Raw genomic sequence first — 20,832 nt, 5'->3', positions numbered from 1 at the left:
CCTTGGTGCGTAGAAAATAAGAAGGAAGATCAAGCTAGATACGTTAAAGCTCACAGGAAAATTTTAAAAAGATCTAATATCCTCTGAAGATACAATGTGGTACCTACCTATAAACAGTCAAAGTTAAGAAAATCCATTGCATCTTTCCAAACACAAGGAACTCCCACCGGCTTCATTTTTCTTCAGGGACCAAAACAAAACCTATCAATATAATTTCAGTGTCTTTATGGATTTAATTTTCATCCTTAAATTAATAATGTGTTCTGAATTTATATGAATACATACATCTGAAAGTATCTATTAATCATTACGTAGGAGGAAAAAAGAAAAACACTGAACATTAGAAAATATGGAAATACAAGAAATTACTCATTTTCCATATGTCTCCTATACACATTTTAAAACAGATCATAAATATCCACAGATGGAGATTTAAATCAAGGCAACGGAGATTTCAGTCTTTTGATGCTGACAGTTCAAAGCAGGGTCCTTCCACAGGCACATTAGTCTGCCATGTTTCATCTTCAAAAAGATATTTATGGCTTTCACAGTAAACACGGAGTGTTATAAAGATCTTAGGAAAAAATCCTGGTTATACAAAAGACTTCAGGATGGTTTAGTGCCCAGCTGCTCATTGACCACTCTGTTTCCCTGTTCTTCAAGCCTGATCTGTGCTGCCAGCGTGACACCATTCACTTTGAAGGAGTCAGAACAAATCATCACTTGGTCACAAACCTGAGCCTCAGATGACGGAGATGCTTCTGGGCTCACTGGAATGACGGCCACGTAAGTGCTGACAGCCCCATCTCCCGGCCTCCTTAGCACTCCCAAAGTGATGGGCAAATCTCTATGGAAGCGCGTGGCACGTATCCCAGCTATCAGAATTACAGAATGGGGGTGTTTTTCTAAAAAAGAATACCCTATCTTCTGTGTGATGTCATTTTCTGAAATACTGTAACAGTTGCTTTCAGAGAATCTGGCTTCAAATGCAGTTCCCTATGCTGGCATAGAGAGCGGCTTTACTCGCCTTCTAGGAAAAGCCCCTGGCACTCTTACTGTTTCTACCTTACTTTTGTTTAAGGAACCATTGATATATCTCCTATTTCTATGAAAAAAGACACCTCAGTACTTAAACCAACGGCAAAGCTTCCTACTGAAGCCAAGGGACTCAGAGAGAACTTCACAGAACGCAGGGGACAACCAATGCTCACACAGAACAGCACTTTTCATCTTCCAGCTGTAAAAAAAACAATTTGATTTCTCCGAGTACTATTAAGATCAGTAACAACATCCAGGTACGTAAACCAGCTAAGGTTTTAAGCAGAAAATAATACTGTATCAGGGTTTTCTTGCTCGGCCGGTTTGGGTTTTTAAGTAAAAACGAAGCAATATGTTCTACTTTCAGTGCTCAAACTGCAAATACATCACAAGCCACAACTATGGGCAGATCTGAGGCCTCTTACCAGTTCCACAGAGTTCCGCAGCACATCCACATCCCCGCGCTGAGCTCTCACCCAGCGGGCTGCCCTGTGCGCGCACTTACACCTCATTCCAACAGCAGAAACTGACAGAAATCCGACAGACAATGGCTTTCGGCTAACAGCAAAAGCACGGGAGGACATTTGAAGTTCATCTCCCGAGATTTAACTCGGTCTACATTGTAGGCTCTGCTGGGTACCGCTGTCAGCAGATTTTAGCACCGTTTTAACCTTCTCTGGCTCCGAAGAGGCCCGGCCACACACCCGAGATAAATGACGCTGCACGCGAACTCCGAGCGAGAAAACCGAACGCCGGTAAGTGGGAAGTGCCTGCCCGCTCCCTGCGCTCCGGGTGCCCCGCCGGGACACGGGGATGCCGGGCAGCGCGGCCGGGCCGGCCCAGCCCAGGGCTCCCTGCGGCCGCGCACCGAGGGGTCGGTGCTCCCCTTCCCGCCCCGGAGACCCCCGGGCCGCGCAACGCCTCTGCCCGCAGCCCCGGGCCGCCCTTCCCCACCGCCGTCCTTCTTCTCTTCCTCCTCCTCCTCCCTCGCAGGCGGCGGTGCTGAATCACGGTAGGCAGCCGCTCCGCTGCCTTTCCCCGGGGACGGCGGCGAGGACCGCGCGCAGCGGGGGCAAGGATAGGCTGCGGGCCGGGAGCGGCGGTTCAACGGCCGCCGCTGCCGGGAGGAGACGCGGACGACCGCCCCGCGCTGCCCCACCGTTACCTGCCAGGCGGGGGCACGGCGCTCGGCGGTCCTCCCAGAGAGCGCCGCGTGCGGTGCGGAGCGAGCGGCGCCTCACGGGCGGTGCAGCGGAACCCTCCCGGGATGCGGCGTCCACCCCGACACCCGGCGAGCTGGGCACTAGCGGGAGGAGGAGCGGGAGGGTACGGCTGGGAGGCCGGGAGAAACCATTCCCCGCGAGGGGGCAACGCCTGGAGCGGCCGGGCGGGGCGAGGAGCAGCGGCCCTCCACACGCAGGTACGTGCGGGGCGGACGGCGAGGCGCGGCGAGGTGCCCGCAGCGGGGCGGGCGGCGCAGGGCCGGGTCGAAGCCCGCAGAGCGCCGCCCCCCTCCCCCGCGGCTCGCAGTGGAGCGGCCCGCGATCCGGCCGGGGCCGCGAGCAGAACGGAGCAACGGCAGCGGCGTTCCAGAAGGCGGAACGCTCGGCTCTCTGCACCGCGGCAATCCGGGCAGCTGCGCTGATTTCCAGCAGTTGTCAGACATCTATTTTTTTTCCTACCCACTTGGCCTCGTAACCCGTGCGTGTGGAGCGGCAGTAGGCCGCTCCGAAAGAGTCAGTCATTTTCTAAAACGTGCATCCTAGCATAAGACACATGACCTAGGGAGATTATTAATAGTAAATAACATGGAGAGGCATTCATCACACAAGGATTTTGAAGAATATCGTCTTTAACAGCCAGCAACAAAGAAAGCTGACAATAAATAGAAATTTGCAAAGACGATGCACAGCAAGTAAAGATGGTTGAAAATGTAATTGTGAGTTATCAGCTTTATATTTTCTCTCCTGCATCCTGCAAAGTAAGCTGGTATGTGAATAGGAAGATTGTGGGCTTCTTGTAGACACCAGAAGGCCCCACAGCAAACTCTTGAGGGAACACCGAGGAGATGTCACACCTCTCCTCTGCAGTGTGGATGTGCAGCTTGAACAGCTGCAGCAACGCTCCCTTATCACAGATAGTCTTTTTAATTGGGTTTAATTAGAGCTTATATCGTGGCTTTAATAACACACAGAAAATATTTATCTACTGCTCAAACCATTGTAAGGCTTACCAAAAAACAAACAGCTACCATTTTTGTCCACAAATGCGTAGTCGCATTGAAATCCACATTGAAATCCACATAGTTCTTGGTAGGAGCGGGCTTACATTTTACTGAAAGACATCTCCTGCAGCAGCAGAGGCAATGCAACCCTGTCTGTCTCCGTGTAAGCGTTCTTAGTTTTTCCTCACAGCTGCTACAGGACGCTCATAGGAAAGGTTTGGTTCTCTTTCCATTTGAGCTGTTTGGGATGTTGCCATGGGCTGCAGATGAAGCAATTCGAAACGCTTCCATCACATGTAATCTCCAGGTCAGAGCTTGCTTTGGGCCTACAACAGGTTCTGTCTTTGTTTCAGCTGTATGCTCCCATTCTGTACCCTAAATGAGGTCTCTCTGCCCCATAGTCAAGGCATACCCCTATGCTAAGTTACATAAGCAGGGAACTGCATAACAGGAAGCTGCACTCAGCTGTACATTACACCTTCTGAGCACACCTGGAGCCTTTCAGTATGACTGTGTCCCCAAGAGGCAGCTCCAGCCACCTCACTTCCAAGGTGAGGCTCTTCCTTCTGATTCCTGGCACAGATGGACGCTGCTCTTCAGCTGAGAAATCGCCACTTATGGTGCAACCTCCCAGCAAATACCAGAGTCTGACCACGCAAATGTTTTTCCTCATCTCCAGATTCTCTTCCAGAATGGGCTTTTAGTTGTTTCCCAGAAGCAGATCACATTCACTTCTTTAAAATGTGAACTGCATTCTGAATCACCCAGAGTAGGTAGTGCTCCCCACCTCTGAGCTGAAATGTTAGAGCTAACAGAATTTTGTAGGCAATTCCAATGAGGTATGAAATACCCATATGCTTGATTAAGAACATTAAGTTGAGTAGCAGCTTAAATATTGAGCTAGTTCAAATATTGAACATCGATGCCCTTTAGATAACACATGCCTGGATAAATATTGTAAATAGAACTAGCAGTAAGAAATACCTTTTGGGACAAGGAGAACATCTTATGAATTTCAAAAAAGAAGAAATAGGCAAAACAACCAGAGATCGGAATGAATGTGCTGACTCAAATCTGCATATTTCTATGAATATTTACTTTTCCTACAGTCATTCCAAGCAGGGACACTACGTATTTTTATGATCTCAGTGTTATAGCAGAAAAATGATAGAGGATCAATCCTATCTTTCACAGAAAAGCTATTGAGCGCAATTCCCATTTCATCTTTCTGGTTTCAATAATTTCCTCTCTGGATAATCATGGGCACTGTAACGCTTAATATACATAATCCATGTGAAATTTGGAAAATGTTCTTCGTATTACGAAAGAGATCATTACTTCAAAGACCACCAGTATTTGGACAGCTCCAAAATACACTTTGAGATGAAAATGTTTCTCCTGTCCACCCAACCATTAGCTTATAGAGGTGCAGTAGGATGCAATAGGATGTGGTCTGCTATGGTCTAGAAAACCTGGAGTTGCATTTCGCCTCTGCAGATGGAACAGGTATCTTCATGCAGTTAGTGCTGGAGGATGCCGGAAAGCTGGAGTTTCAAACAATTTGAGATAACAATCATGAAGTTCAAAAGCTTTGAAACAGATCCAGCATGTAGATGAAAGATAAGTTCAGCAATTCCAAGTGTTTTCTTCTGTTTGCACAACATTCACCTTTGAATATATTTACTTAATTTTGCTTTTCTGAACAGGTGCATTTCCAGCTTGCTATAAAACAATGTCCAAACAATCCGCACTGTCAAAACCTACCAGTTTCCTTGAGTCGACTCCAAAAAGTACTGCCAATCAAGAAAAAAGGTTCAGCTCAAGTCCTCATTCTACACCTTTTATTCCCTCAGGACTCTCACTACAGGACTTTTCAACCCATATGTATTGTTTGCTTTGAAGAACAGCTCTCATTTCTTTTATGATAAACCACCCTGCTCAGTGTGTTGCAAAATCCATCCGACAATCTCCCAGTGGTACCAACATCTACTAACATGCTATGGTGTTTCAGGTAGATGCTTCCAGCCTGTCACTGCTTCTTGTCTCCTATCGCTTTAATTTTTAGACCACTGTCTGGGATTTTTTTTAAACCACACATCACCAAACACATGCCATAGTTCTGATTGTGTTCATTGCTGCTATAAACATCTTTTATAAGACAAATCAATGCAAATTTACAAGCGGTAGCAATACAATATTGACACAGCATTTCATACAATTACTTTTTACAGTCCTCACCACTCCAAACACACTGTGGTGAAATTCAGTACTGATGTAAGCAGACACCATAGTACCGAAGGTGTCCATAGACTGCAGCCAACTACACCAAAACTTGATGGGGCCTGGTCAGCTCAGGCATGTTTTTGAAAGGCTTTAAGACGAGAGCATTTCTATTTTTAGCCACACAAAATATAATTTCAGAGTATCTTTATCTGATTAGTAATCAAAGCTCAGAGGATTGTTCAAGCAATCTTGTCAAGTTCCCATCTGATGTCTGTGCTGCTTAAGAGAAAGTCCTAGAAATTCCACAGTTTGGAAAGACTTTTTTTTATGCTGAGCAGACATCAAACTAGTATAAAAAAATCTCCACTGTATGGGTGCTGTAAGACCAAATGAGGCATATTGGAAGAAAATGCAAATTTCTATCTGCTAGTCAACTAAGTTAACGTGGCCAACTAGGAGATAAAGTTTTCATAAAATCCACTGGCTACCCATGCTATTGCTGGCCTGCAGGCCAAGGTGGGTTTGTGAGCATCTTGTCCTTCACAGCTGGACATGGGAGGCAGAAGATTACTTAGGCAGTATTGTCAGGAATTGCAGGGAAGAAAAATGGGCACACTCCATAGATTAGTCATCACAGACTCTCTTACAAAATGTAACATACACTTAGAGTAGTGATTTATAACCTTGTTGTATTTCTTAGTAGTTTAAAATCAAAGCATTTTACTCCATAAAAATTATCTCCAGAGTTCGCATTCTTCAGAGCATTGCTCCAGTAGCTAACTAGCAAATTTGTTTCTGAATTCTTAGGTTCAGATGCAAGTTTTCACATAAGCCAAACAAGGAATTCCATGCCACAGAAATACATTATTTTCCTAAAAGAAAAAAAGAAGGACCATGAAAGAGGTAATATTTACCTAAATGTAGTAAAGCATAGACAATATCAATCTGAAAGTTGGATTTCATTACTTAGTGCTATTAAAATGCAATGCATTAGAATGCTGATATGTTAAATCTCTACTGCCTGCTCACTGATGGAACACAAGTGAAGAGAGAGGCCACATGGCATGGCTCTGAGGAGTCAGCCTCACCATACCCAAAGCAAAATAAGCACTGTGGTAGCAATGGTACTGGGAGAACAATTGGACTAGATGATCTTGTAGGTCCTTTCCAACCTTGCGATTCTACGATGCTATGAACTAGCTAATACTTAACTTGCTCAATTGTCTAATTGGCAACTTAGTATTATGAAGAGAAATCCTTTCATCTTAACTTCCATCAGAAGCATTTTTAATTACATTTTTTGATAGGCTCTTTGCCTTTCTAAAGCCATCACTTCCAAAGGCATAATAAAAACATAAGGTCAGATTAGAATGACAAGTATGGTTGTTGCATCTCTATAGGCGGCTTTCTTATAATCTTATTTTGTTGTATTTAAATATTAAATCAATAAATATTTTTCACAATAAAAAAACAATATAGAAAACAGGAGGAAAAGCTGTTATCAGGGAGCGTTTTAATTCATAATATGTGGAAAAAAATAAACAAGTACAGACCGTAAAAGCATAAAGCACTCCAAGAAAACATGCAGAAACATGTTTCTTCCTTACAGGTAGGTACAGATCCGACTGTTCAATCATGACCTAGTTTTACCTCTCAAGGTCCGCAGCTTTTTGAAGACCACATGTTCTTCTGATGCTTACAGGGGTTGTCCCAAGCAACCAGATAAAACAGGGACATTTAAAGGGGCCTATCCTGTTCATGCTATAGCCTCTGAAGCACAAAAAGAAAATAGACTTCATAGAGTGTCCTGCTTATGGAGAAATGCATTGCCTGACGCAGGAAAATACGTGGAATTCTTCACAACTACTTTTTGTAGCAAAGAAACAAGACTGCTATAATTATGCATAATCATGATGATTTTTCATTTTGGTTCAGACAGTGGAATGTCTTGCTTTGAATACAACAAGTAATATTAATTTAGATTTCTTTATAATTTCATGGGAAAATATCCTATGGCACCAACTTGTGTGAGAGGCAACAGGGACTATGCTACTGAGTGGTTATGACTTAATTACGGTAGTAAACAGAGACCCCATTCAAAAATCAGGATCTTCTTCTGATGTGGATGTCCAAATATATAGGAAAGCACTTTGTCCAGATTAGAGGTCTGCAAATTATCCTACTCAGAATCATTGGAAAGTGCCTTGAGAGCCCTGCGCACAGCAGCCAGGCAGAGAAGGATAGGTTACAAAGAACATAACAAAAGCACAGGTTCTGTCAGCATAAACCTTGCTCTTTCTCTCAAAAAAAAAAAAAAAAAACTTGATACCTTCCCTACTCTTTCCTGCCTTAAAAGACTGTAGTGTATGTTTTCCTGTTGAGTGAGGCAAGTTCTACAAGTTCCTTTCTGCCCCGACTTTACCTGTTCTGCTTTCTCTGCAGGTACTTGTGGCTTCTTTGTTTTCTTGGTTTACTATTTTCAAAACCCCTTCCACACTATTTTAGCCCTTTGCCATGGTTACTGCGTTCTCCTCTCCTGCAGCAGGGTTAAGATGCCCTTCACAAGGGGATCTGCTGATTTCTCTGTGCTTCCCAGCCTCTCTCTTCTCCACCCAAAAACTCCCAGCTGCCAGGGGGCTGCTGCTCTCAAACACCACTGGCACTTTGAGAAGCTTTAACTTTCTTGCTCTGGGACTTAAGGATGGAAAAATATGTTAAAGGATCCCTATCCAAAGTATTTAGCCCCCCTCCCTTCAAACAGATAGGGGACAGAAAAGAAATATCCTCCCCTATACTCTGTAAAGAAAGTATTTTGAAGAACAAAGTAACATACAATTACTTAGGAATGATAAATGCAGAATAAATTATTTACCCATGAGAACCATTGCTAATGTGTCTTTTGTGATATTTTGTGATATCTTTTGTAATGTGTCATCCAGATCCTGTCCTGTGCCAAACTCAAAGGAATGTATATGGCTAATTATACGCTTTTCTTTGCATTTAAAATGTGCAATCTTGTGGAAGCACGTAAGCAAAGTGTTTTCTTTAAGGCAGCTAAAGTATTAACATCTTTAAAAATAGGAGAAAAACTCAGACCCAGTATCACTGACAGCAAAACCTCTTTTGAGGTGTGAAGTAGGACTTTATTTCAGACCTTATAACAGTATTTTCCATCTCAAAGGTTTTATGACCTTTGCCCCAAGTGTGTGTGCTCAGGGGATTAGAAATCTTAACTGTGGTTTGCCTGTTCAGTAATGCCCAGCTAAGGCCCCAGCTGATTTAGACATGCTCATATCCTTACATCCAACTCTACTAGTGAAAATGAGATCTAATGTCCCAGCAAAAGATAACATCAACAAAGTGTGCTTCTGAACTGTATTAGCTTTGTGAATTGGTCGTAAGTTTGCAGTACAAAGGAAGAGAGCAAGTAAACAGAATGGGATTGGAGAGGTGATGAAAGGAAGCACGAAAAGGATACAAAAGAAATAAAGGCAGCATGAGAACAAAGGTGTATTTTGTTTAATCATAGAATAATTTTTATTCCATTAAAAATAAAGTAGCCAGAAGGTAAGAATTACAGAAGAAAGAGATCAGAGGACAAAATAAGCTGCTGTCTCAAGTGATCTACACCTAAAATCACATAATTCTCAAATTAAAATGTTGCACATGGCCATAACACAACTAAGTGCAAATATTGCCCCTAACAAGGTCAGACATCTGTATGGCTCTATATTTTCTACTAGAGACCTTGATTGATTGTCTTTGCCAAAAGTCATTTGAGAGGAATTACAGCACTGGGAAACAAAAGAAATGCTTGAAAAATATTTTTAAGTAGACATTAATTGGTTCATATATTACCTGGTAATAGATCTGCCCCTTGCACAAAGTGGAATGAATGGAGATCTCTCATGCAAATGTGATGATTAACATGGTAATACCTAATACCAATTAGAAAGCCTTGTATATCACACTTCTGACAAAAACCTGTGTGTTTCACATGAATACAGTCTTTTAAGATGTATTTTGAAAGCTTCACAGGAAGTAGTATATTTATTTCAACTATTATTAGAAAATTAGCCCAATATTTCAGATATCAAAGTGAGTATAAGACTCATCTTGGAAAAAATGCAGATGGAATTTAAAGATCTGAGATAAAAAGAAATTGCTTGAGAACACTCTTTGATGAATGAACTTTATCTTGATGAACTAGTGATGCAACTGTCAGAAACACTGAACATCCACTAATATCAAAGTACATTCTGCCAATGGCATCTCAGATTCTGTAGCTGAGACGAAAAAGATTTTACATTGATATTTGCATTACAACTACTAGGAATAGCCACTTCTTTATACTACTGAGGATTAGTACATTCTTCTTGGCTAGCACCATATTTCTCCTATCTTTAGCAGACAAATATAAGCCAAAAATAGAACTGCAAAAAATTAAATAGTTTAAGTTTGTTTCTTGGTTTCCTTTTTCAGAAGCAAAGTAGTTTTCACTATTTATTGCATGACTTTTTTCCATATATCTACATCTGTAAATGCAATACTATAGTTTTCTTTTATCATAATTTGTTGTAATGAAAGGTTACTGGTAAAACACTCCTTCAGAGGTTTAGCTTTGTCTTGCAAGTGTGAGAAAGAGGCACTGGGGACACACATGGTTAAAGAACATCTACTGTAATCCTCTGAGACCAGAATAACTGCTCTTTTATGGCACTAGTAACTAAAGACTCTGAGAAGAAATCATAGCCCTTGAAGGCTCAAACTCTGGAAAATTCCAGAAACTACTGATAAAGAAGACTCTAATGTACATCTGGAAGCACTGCTATTTAAAAGCAAGACCAAAAGAAGATTTTCCTTCTAAAAATAGATAGTACTGATGTATTTGGCATATTTAAAAGTTGTCAGCAATCTAAGTAAAGCAGGATAGTTGTGAAACTGTTGGATTACGTTTTAAATAAAATGAGACTTACAAAAGTCAAGTGTTTTCAACTTGAAGGTTTAGAAGTACTCTGTAGTTTATACAGCTAAAAAGATAAGTTTTAGCAGGAACACTTTTGTCTTTTACAAGGTGCTACAGTGAAGCATGTTTTTGGTATAAAAACAACTAAATTTTTTTTTAAAGTTATTTTAGAAGGCTCCTAGTTTGCTATTGAATGAAAAGGAAACAAGAGAGAAATTAAGTCCTCAAAGAAGTAGATCCCAGCAAGAATCTGCCATAGAATTGGTACTTGAATTATGCACAAGGCTGAACAGTGCTCTAACACCTTAAATACCATCAGGTGCTCAAAATATAAGAGAACAAATACATTAGATGCAGAAAAGAAGGCAGAACTTGAAACCATAGCAATGCAAATAAAATAGACAAAAGCTGAAAGTTAAGCAAAAACTTGTATTAACTTGTCAAATGCTGCAAGCACCAGGAATTTGAGCCATGAGCAAACTGCATGAAGCAGTCACAATCAGAGATATTGACACAGTAGAAGGGCAATACAAGAATGGAACAGCAAAGGGACCAGCGCAGACAAGATAGTATTCCAAAGGAAATGAAAAGGTGCTCACCTGCCTCCAAAGATCAAAACTCACAAGAAAGACTCCACAAGAAAGGAATCTCTAACTAAAGATCCTTCCAGAGGGGCAGTCAGCCCTTAAATGGCATCTAAGAGAGGTGCAGCCAGGCTCCACCCCTTCTGGTCACACATGAATTGCCTTCACCTGTGCTCCCAGGGCTGACCCTGTCCTTTCCCCAGGTGCTCAATCAGTGGTTCAGGCCGTGACTCAACAGTTACCATACAGATGCTAACACCTCTGGCTGAGATGGCTGTTCTTAAATGAAGGAAGGAAACTTGGAGAAGCAATAACAGTATGATATAAGCACGAGAGCAAATGGAACATGTTTTATGTTCGATTAGACATACGTAAACAACTGATATTATTTCCAGGAACTAAAAGAAAACCAACTGGTTGTAGAAAGATATATAAGTAAAGGCAGATAAGTAAAACTCAGTTTGTATTTCCCCAGAAAATGGATTGTGTTTCTGTCAAAAAAAAAAAAAAAAAAAAAAGAATCTAGCTATGAATAGTAAACCAGTCTCTTTTTCTATTTTTAGGTAACGCTACTAAAGATGTTACAGCTGAAGTGCTGATTATGCATTTTAAAGCTTTTTAGTGAGACTTTTTTTACCCAGTGCAGTGATGTGTAACTGGGAGGCACAGTTTACAGGACATACATTTGAGGAGAATACAGCAAAGCTTCGACTTAGGTCTGTCGCTACTACAGATAAATCTGACCTGGTTTAGTACCAGACCTGGAGGTTGGTGGCCCTGCCTGTGACAGGGGGTTGGAACTTGATGATCCTTGGGGTCCCTTCCAACCCAAGCCATTCTAAGATTCCCTGATTCTATTTGTAGCGGAAATGCTAAGTCATGGCTTGAAACAGTGATTGATCATGTGGTGGGAAGGCTGGGCCAACCCAGGGGATCTCAGGTGCATGCAAAGCATCTGAGTAACAGGAAGGGGTGGAGCCTTCCCTTTCCAGACCTTATTTAAGGGTTGGCAGTGGGAGCAAAGTAGTGTTTTGCTAGAGACCTCTGTTAATCTGAGGACTTCTAAAGGTAAGTAGTTTTTCTTTTTTGCTACTACAGCTGTTGTGTTTGGGCTCATTCTCCTTTGTTATAGCTAGAGATTTTGTCACCCTGCTATTATCAATATCATTATTCTATCCTAATGTAGCATTGTGTCCTGATTTTGTGACTGATATCCTCTCTGTTCTTCAGGATCCTTGAAGCTGTTATCAGCCAGGGATAAATATAAGCTAGTATGGTTATATGATGCAAATCACTACAAATGGTACTGGTGCTTTGAAGCCAGACTAATATTTGCTAAGCAGCAGTGGAGTCTGTGTATTTGTACCACGTAAAATACATTTTTAGACAAGTAAAGCAAAAGCAATTTAAGTAGACAATTTAAGTGCCAGAAAGGAGGTGGAAAGGAACAAAGACTCATGTGTTGTGCTTGAAAATAGCTTTTTATATTTCTAGCTAAGAAAACTAAAAGCATCAAACTTATGGCCATAATGCTTAACAAAAAATGAATTTTCTGTCTCCAGTAGAAATATCACTGATATTTCATGCAAATTTTTGAATGTAAGTCATGGTGTGAATATCTCTGAGATCAATTAAACACTTATAATAACGTGGATAATGCTTTGCTTTATAAGCATAAGGAATTCTTAGCAGTATTCAGGTTGTTAAAGTGTTATTATTAAATTGGGTTGGGAAAGGTACATGTGATACTAGGAGCTGTTTTTCTGAAGCATTGTTTTCCTCATCTTAGAGACAAGCTCTGCAGATGCAAGTCGTCTGTCAAGCAGTTGCATTAGAAATTGTATCTTGAAGTAAAGAGGATGCTTTTGGAGAACTTCATCTCCAGGATAGCCACTAATAACATGGGACAACAGAAGAATTTGTTTGGGGCTGTTCTCATTATCAAGAACTTTTCAGTACAGTTTGAATGATTTTTGCTTTCCATTCTATTAATACTACTATGCTCACTGAATGTATTCAACTTTCTCCTTTCCTATGTAACCACTGAAAGAGTAAGCATATCCTGACAGCAATGCTTATGTAATAATTAGGTATAACTGTTTATCAAATAAGTGCAAAGATAACTTTTTGCATCAGCTTCTGTGTTGCTGATTGAAAGAAGTTTTCTGTTCAACACTTAGATGGCTATTTCTAGAACATACAGCTATGATCAAACCAAAGTGAATAGCTTCAAAATATAATGCACAGATGACTCCAATACAGTGCTCCAACCAGAATTTTATATATATATATATATATTGTAAATACTAGCAGTTAACAGAAATCAAGTGGTGATAACAAGCTCAGACATCAGGCGAGTTTTCATGTCAAAAGATGCCACACAGTGATGTCATGCTGCATCACCAAGATTAAAATAAAAATAGGTGGGAGATGTATCTTAAGGTTAACATCTCAAAAGAAGCATTGCTGTTTTGTGAGCTGAGCAGTGATACATTCCTAGAAGAATTCAGTAGAATGAACTTGGGAATCAAGTGGTGGTATAAATCCTTACTTTTGTTGGAGCAGAGGAGACAGATGAAGCAATGAGTCTTTCATCACCACACCATCAGAGAGACTGATGCTGCTGTTAAAGTATGTGAATCTGCTTCAATTTTTGAAGTTCACAAAAGAGATTTGGGGAACAATATATCTTTAAAACCTGGAATGATGAAGAACAGAGACTGAAATGTGAAGCATTATTCTAATGAACATGGGTGACAGAATACAGCTTACCATGGACTATGCGGTATTTCTGCTTTTCTATATCAAGTTTTCTATGTCCCCACTTTTCTTAGAAGATAACTTTTAAGGCCTTTTTACAGCATCTCCAAATCAATAGATGCAGCTCACGTCAAATAATTAAATTGCTTAATTCTATCTGAGCATTTGATATGTTAAAGACATCTTATTATTGATCTTACAGTTTCCCACATTCCATAACTCTACAATAAATTCACTTACCCATTTGGTACCTCACTAGTATTCATATTATTTTTCTCTTACGCTCTAATTGCCCATGCATAATGTGTTTTCCCTCCTGTTATCTAAACAATATTGTAAGAACAGCTCTTAGAAAATGAAAATTATGCTTATGAACTATAATAAGGTATACTCTGTGATACTGTGAAGTTATCTAAATGTATTTCTTCAGAGATAGTAGTTAAACCACAAACTCTTTGCGTAAACTCCCTTAGGGTTCAAGTGATCTTCATTAAGACAGCCTATTTTACTTCCACAGTGGGCTAAATTCAATTGAATTAATGTCACTTTTAATTCTGAAGTAAAACATACAGAGGCATTTTTATATATCTTCATCTACTTAAATTTAATAGGTGTAATTAACTGGAGATATCTGTAAAATTTCCTTTTTTTTAAGGTATTTTTTAAATGACTTATTTTTGTTTTAATTTCATCCTGCAGAAAGTGAAGCAATCTCAATATAGAGTAAGAACAAACATTAGCATATTGCTGATCACACTTAAGTTATAGTAAGTAGGCAAATAATAAAGACTCAAATACATAGAAAATGTTTTAATATGGCTTGTTAATCAACTATGCATTTGAATAGCTTTGGCTACACAAGTAGTATTTCTAGTCATCTTTGTGACAAGTCTGGAGCTACATCAGACATCTATACCATCAATTTTCATTGAAGTTGCAGTCTTTCTGTAATTCACATACAGTAAACCAAATCTTGCTAACCTACTAAATAGCTGCACCTTTTGTTTTTGCGTTGTTGTATATTGTCTCTAGTTTTTAGTACACAAGCAAGTGTTCAGAGGTGCAGTGTATCAAGATAATACAAAGTATCATGCTTTTCTTGACTACGAAATCCATCATGGGTGCAAAATCTTCTTGAACGCCTGTGTAGAAATGTGAAGGACTTCACATGTTTCCTTATCCACACTGAGAGAAGTGAACCCAATGGCAGCAGTGTACACAAAAGGACTGAGTCAGTTACAGAGGCCAATCAGTAAGAAGTTTCCTTAACTGCTGCTAGTAATTCACTCCAAATCATAAACTGGCAGGCAGTGTCTTCTACAAAGAAAGAAGGATCTGCGGGACAATAATAAGCAACTGAAAAGGTGCTGCTTGACTGATAGAGAATATGCCCCTTCTCCCAAATGATTCTATGAGATAAAGGACAAAAACAGAGCAGCTGGACTTACCATTCAGTAAGTCTGTAGTTTGCCTCTGTTTAAAAATAAATAAATAAATGCCTTCTCTGTGGGCCATTGATCACAAGGGAGCACCCAGCACCTCCTATGAATGAATACACAGCCACTATCTGTGGGATAATAGGCAAATACTAACTTGTCAAGGTGTGAAAGCGTAACTACAATGTATCTGTTTTTTAAACTGTGTTTAAAATACTGGGGTAAATCACTGCCTTGCAACTTCGTGACTCCTGAGAGGTTTGTGGCGAGGTATGTGTAGCTGAAAATCAGTATGAAAATACACAAACACTTTGCTTCTGCATGTAAACATTTTCCCTGACCAGGGGCTGTTTTGGGAAATACCTAATGCCAAGAAGGGAGGGTGACAGTGGTGGCTGCTGGTGTAACTGTCCTGCTTCTTCCTTTCGGTGTGCCTCTTTGCAGTGAATGAACTTCAGTTAAAAAGCCCTCCTTGAACTACAATATCTTTCATAATTGCAACAGCCGCAGGCAGACAGCATGCTGCTTTCCTGAGGCTCTGGATTCCTTCTGGACTCGCAGTCAAGGTGCATTGAGGAGCACTTCTCAGGACATCTGACAGCAAGTTGTTGGCTGGGTTGTTCTGGTTTCATTGTGAATTCAGGTGCTGGCAACCTCAGATATTGTAGAAACACAGTGTAAGACCTTTCTTCTGCTCCTCTCTGTGAGGACAGGTCCTTAAATAGGACAGAATTGGGCACCAGTGGAATTTGTCTTGCAAAAAATGTACGTTGTCACTCTGTACAACTACTGCATGGAGAGGGGGAATTGCTGTACTTCTGCTTTCATCCTTTCCCTTACCATATCTACATGACATAACTGATATTTTCTTGGCACATCTGAAATTATGCTGCAGTTTCTGGGTCAGGAGCTGTAAAACTTGGAAAGTAGCTTTTATATTCACTGAGATGCACATGCTTCTCGACACTTGAGCAACCTGCTAGAAAAACATCCCACACTGGGTTAGCTGGCAGCAGGAAATGTGCCAGCAGTCTGGAACAACCTGAAAGGACAGCAAACAGTGAAATGCCAAATATATCACCTTGTTTAGGAGTAGAGGAGGAGGCTGGCAATGGTACTCAGATGCAGGAATGTGGGATATGGGGAGCGGCAGGCAAAAGTGGGGATTAATGGGCACTGGTGTAATCCAGAGGCTGTACAGAGTAAAACTAAAGAGGGTACACATTCACAATCTGAGCAGGGTAACAGCTCAGTATCGGTTATTTTTACTGATCATCTGTATCAGTATGGATGGACAAAGGTACCAGTCTCCATATGCCAGCCCCCTGCAATGCAGGCACACCTTGCGTGCATTTGAAGAAAACTAAGATGTGTCACAATTTGTTTAGTGATTGCTTCCAAAATTCTATTGGACTTAACTGCTGTAGTTGCTGCAGAAATGCTGCTGTCTCCTCTGGAAATTGGTGTGATTACTGGGTGAAACAATATGTGGCTGCAGCAGTAATTACTGTATGAACAAGTGATTTCCATTAAAAGCATATAAGAGAGCCTTCAGACTGCTAGAATTGTATCTTCTCTGTCCTGAAATGACTTTCTCATTTTTAGTTCAGCTCTATGTGGAGTGCAATATACAACTTCCATCAGGGAACTATACATCTCCTACAGAGCTTTGGTAACAGAGGAAAAAAAAAAATTGGTCTTGCTAGGATATTCGTAATCAATAGTACCCAATGAATGTGTAGAAACACAGATTAAAACCCACTGTGAGTCACTGAAACTCCCTCATTAAATGTGTGTAGTGCTAAAAGTGCTGTGCTGAATCTCTTAGAGTATAGCTACTTTCTAAATGCTACACAGATCAGCAAAACAAGTAAAATGTAAAAATTTTTAGGTTGCACCATTACTGAGTTGTTCTAACATACAAACAGCATTTTTCATATTTGCATGACTTGATTGCTTAACAAAAGGAACGAAACAAATGTTACTTTTGTGAGAGCGGTGACATGAGGCACTTGAGCAAAGGATTAGTTAAGGAAGGCAGACAGGGCTGAGGGCTGGAGTTAGATGTGAAGCTCTGGATGCGTAATTATATACGTAATACATATAATATAGTACAACATAGTTTCTGCAACTAATTAATGAGTTAACCTGTTACTGTAGCATAAGCTGAATATGTAGTATGAAGGAGAACATGAATGTTCAGCTCTGAGTCCTCATATCTGTTATCTTCAATTAGACACTTAATACTGTGATTGTGGAAGTGGTTCATTTAATGTTTCACAACACCGTTAACTTATGCAATATATGTTACATTTCAGATAATGAGAGTGCTTGGGTACAAACACTTATGCAAATGCATAAGCACAGGGCAAATAAGCAGAGAACATGCACTTATTTGAGAACTAGTGTAATACACTGCAGCACATATATAGATGTTATGTACACGCATATAGGATTTTGCTGGAATACATGTAATGACCAGCAGGCCCTTGTCCAGCAATTCCCAAAGGGCAGCAATGGCCAATTGGACCTTGGCAGATCCTTACACACAGAGCCTATGCAGCATAATTTGCCAGTGACAGGATAAGCTCTAATGCCAACAATATACAATGGGTGCTGCAGCGGATCTCATTTGTTAGTGATGCAGCTGCTGTCTTCTCAAGGATATCAAAATGCCTGTCAGCACCTGGATGAAAATCAGCTGACTCAGATTTGATCTGGCCAAAATGAAAATGATGGTGGCTGGAGTGGGGAAAATAATTAAGGAGCAGAGTAACATCTATACCTATCTGAGACAGTATCTTAAGACTGTATCTCAGTGTTACAGTGCCTCATGGTTTTTTGTTGTTGTTTTTTTTTCCCATTGTCTGAGTGATCATGATGGTCAATGGGAAATGTATTCTTTCCTCAAGCTTAACTGCTTCTGCCAAAGAAGAACTGGGAGACTGGCTACAGCAAAGTGCAACAGTCCTCCTCAGTAGGTTTGCCCCCCAATGGTTGGCAGGTTGCTTCCCCATTACACTTACATCTCATTTCTGACCTCCAAACCTATACAGAACTAGCTTCAGTAATCATAAAAGCATAGATGTGTGTCTGAAGGAAGCAATGTCACACAAGTCAGGACAATGAAAGTGAAAAGGTGAAAATGTAGGAGAAAATTCCCTAATGGAAGGGTTCATTGGTAGAACGTCAATGTACAAATTGATTCAGGTTGGTGTTCCCAGACACACGCTTTAAGTGCATGCTCTTGTGCACGAAGAGAGAGGAAAATAGGCTCTGGTGGTGTATGCCACTCAGGTAGGCATCCCTGGGAGTGAAGGGGGAACTCTGACAGACCCTGTGAAAGGTGGGAGCTATGATTCTGCTGCCAGAATGGTCTGTGCAGCCCTGGCTGAAGGATGCTGCCAGAGGAGGATGAGTGTTGTGTACCCGGTCCTGGCAAAACAGCCATGGTCTGTGATCCGTAGGACTGCTGCTACTGCTTTCCATTCTCACCATGTTAAGACACAATAAAACAGAGCTTTCTTTTTGATAAGTGTTTCCTTTCACAGCTAAAATACCCCAAACATGTCACACGATAAATACATATATTTAAAGAGCTATCATCAACTTGGAAGTCACAATACCATTTGAAAAGGCGTAGCTGCAGCTATTTATGTCATGAGTGGCAGCAAGATGGAAAAAAAAATTATTTCCTGGCAGCTCTCTTCCTTTCTAACTGTTTTGGAAGAGCCGTGTAAATACAGCCGTGAGCAGACGGCAGCTCCCCGGGCCAGCCGCAGGGCTGCGAGCACCGGTGAGGCCGCTCCCCGCTATGCGAGGATGCTGCCCGGGGGAAGGGGAGGCGCAGAGCGGCCGCGGGCCCCGAACGCACCCGGCCCGCGGGGTCACCTTGGGCGCGGCACGGGCCCCGCAGGCGGGGCGGCCCCGGGCAGCGCTCTCGCACCGCGCCGCAGCGGCCGCCGGCCGGGTCGGGCCCCGCGGGCCTCTAGACGTTCGTTCGCACCTCCGCCGTAGAGGCCGAGGGCGGGCGGGCGACCCCGGGGCGGAGGCGGCGGCGCTCAGCGGGCGGGGGCGGCCGCCGGGACCCCTCTCCCTCAGCCCGGCCCCGGCGCGCCGCGGGGCGGGGGCGGCGGCCACGGACGGCGGCGTCCCGCGCCCCGCGCGCCCCCGGCCGCCCGGCGGGCGGCGTAGCACGGCGGAGGCGCCGCCCCGGCCGTCATTTCCGCCGTGTGTCGGGGTGGGGGAGGGGGGCAGAGCGCTCGCCTCCTCCTCCGCGGCGGCCGGAGACACAGAGACCCAGCGCGGGCCCGGGCAGCTCAGCCGCCGCCGCGCCCGCGGGCCGCGCCGCGCCGCCTCACGAGCCCTGCCCCCGCCCGCCGCCCGGCATCCCGCCCGCCCCGCGCCGCCCCGCCTCGGCCATGGGGAACGCCGCCACCGCCAAGAAGGGCAACGAGATCGAGAGCGGTGAGTGAGGGGGAGCCGCCGCTGCCGCCGCCCCCCCCTCCCCCATCCCCCGGCTCCTGGCTCCGCTCCCCGAGGAGGGGCCGCGGGCCGGGCCCGGCGCACCGCCCCGCACCGAACCGCCCCGCGCCGCCGCAGGCCCCGCGGCCTAGCGCCGAGCCCCCCGCACCGCCCCGCGCAGGCCCCGCCGCCGCCGGCCTGCTGGGCCCGGCCCGCCCCGCCGCCTTTCTCCCTCCCCGGGGCTTACCGTCGCGGGCAGTAAGCGGGTCGGCTCTGGCGGCCGTCCCCGGCAGGTGTCTGTCGCCGCGGCTCCGCGCGCGCCGCTCCCGGAGGAGGAGCCCCGCGGGCAGGTGTCAGCGCGGCCCCGGCTCTGAGCCCCGCCGTGCCGGGCAGGCCGCCGGCCGCCGCCGGGAATGTAGGTCAGCGGGCGGCGGGAGCGGCTCGGCCGCGGCTCTGCTCGGTCGCCGCGCGCGGAGGACAAAAGCGCCGGTGGGAGCTCGGCAGCGTGCTGCTTTGGTTCTGCTCTGCAGTCCGAGTATCTCGGCGTCATCTATAAAACCCTGCTCCGTGGTTGAGAAAAAATAACGGACTCTATTTTCTGCAAGTGGTCTTACGGGCTGCTTTTCCAGTTGAAAAGTTTGGGTGCGTTTATTATGGATAAGAGAGGAGATGTAAGAGCAGCCTGTTGTGCAAGCGCAGTGCTCTCTACAACAATACCCTTTGTTACTGGAAATGCCATGGGCATTGTAAAGGGGGAAAACTTTAAATGTCCGGGTTACTCCGCGTCTTTTTTTGCAGTTTTTATTTGTTTATTTACTGTGGCGTATGCAGTCGGTACGGGGGGCCGGGCTAGAGCTGGGTGACCCTGTTCCTGGGTGACCCTGTTCCTAGAGCCTGGCCATGCTGGCTCTGTTCCGCCCTCGGTGCCAGGGTCCCCAGGTGGCCGCCCCAGTCCTGCTGTGGTTCTCCATGCGCTTCTCGCATGTTATCTCTTCTTTACAGATTTCACAGCCCAAATATTTTATGCACATTTGAGTACTGGTGGTCTTACTGTTTAACTGCATGCAGACATTTCTCTCAGGAGGTGTGTTAGCCTACCTGTGAATGTTGAGGGGGGAAGAGAGGATGGACTGCTTC

At 43.5% G+C, this 20,832-nt stretch overlaps 2 protein-coding genes and 1 long non-coding RNA gene across 23 annotated transcripts in view; 2 read left to right on the top strand and 1 right to left on the bottom strand.

The window, feature by feature from the left end:
* Window positions 1-20,023, bottom strand: part of TTLL7 (tubulin tyrosine ligase like 7) — a 79,789-nt gene extending 59,766 nt beyond the window's left edge. For 8 of the 18 annotated variants that reach the window (XR_001467863.4, XM_046944665.1, XM_046944666.1 and 5 more), the window contains exon 1: window positions 2,204-2,499. The gene's annotated coding sequence lies outside the window, so the exon portion shown is untranslated. Of the gene's footprint in view, window positions 1-107; window positions 202-735; window positions 923-1,463; window positions 1,739-2,203; window positions 2,500-19,942 lie in introns of those variants that run through there. The other 10 variants (XM_046944663.1, XM_046944664.1, XM_040704835.2 and 7 more) reach the window with 6 other exon arrangements.
* On the top strand, window positions 952-2,975 carry LOC101747601. Its single transcript, XR_003076344.3, has 3 exons — window positions 952-1,295; window positions 1,406-1,793; window positions 2,032-2,975. It is a non-coding gene; the product is annotated as an uncharacterized LOC101747601 (long non-coding RNA).
* The window catches only part of PRKACB (protein kinase cAMP-activated catalytic subunit beta), a 67,866-nt gene continuing 66,064 nt past the window's right edge, over window positions 19,031-20,832 (top strand). For 2 of the 4 annotated variants that reach the window (XM_025152948.2, XM_025152947.2), the window contains exon 1: window positions 19,031-19,698. In XM_025152948.2, coding sequence (XP_025008716.1) covers window positions 19,046-19,698 — 653 coding nt within the window. In that variant the 5' untranslated portion in view covers window positions 19,031-19,045. The remainder of the gene's footprint in view (window positions 19,699-20,832) is intronic. The other 2 variants (XM_015290886.4, XM_015290884.4) reach the window with 1 other exon arrangement.

This window comes from Gallus gallus, chromosome 8 (genome assembly GCF_016699485.2).
Source record: "Gallus gallus isolate bGalGal1 chromosome 8, bGalGal1.mat.broiler.GRCg7b, whole genome shotgun sequence".
NCBI classification, from domain to species: domain Eukaryota; kingdom Metazoa; phylum Chordata; class Aves; order Galliformes; family Phasianidae; genus Gallus; species Gallus gallus.
The sequence above is the reverse complement of the archived record's forward strand: the minus strand, read 5'-3'. Positions and strand labels throughout refer to the sequence as shown.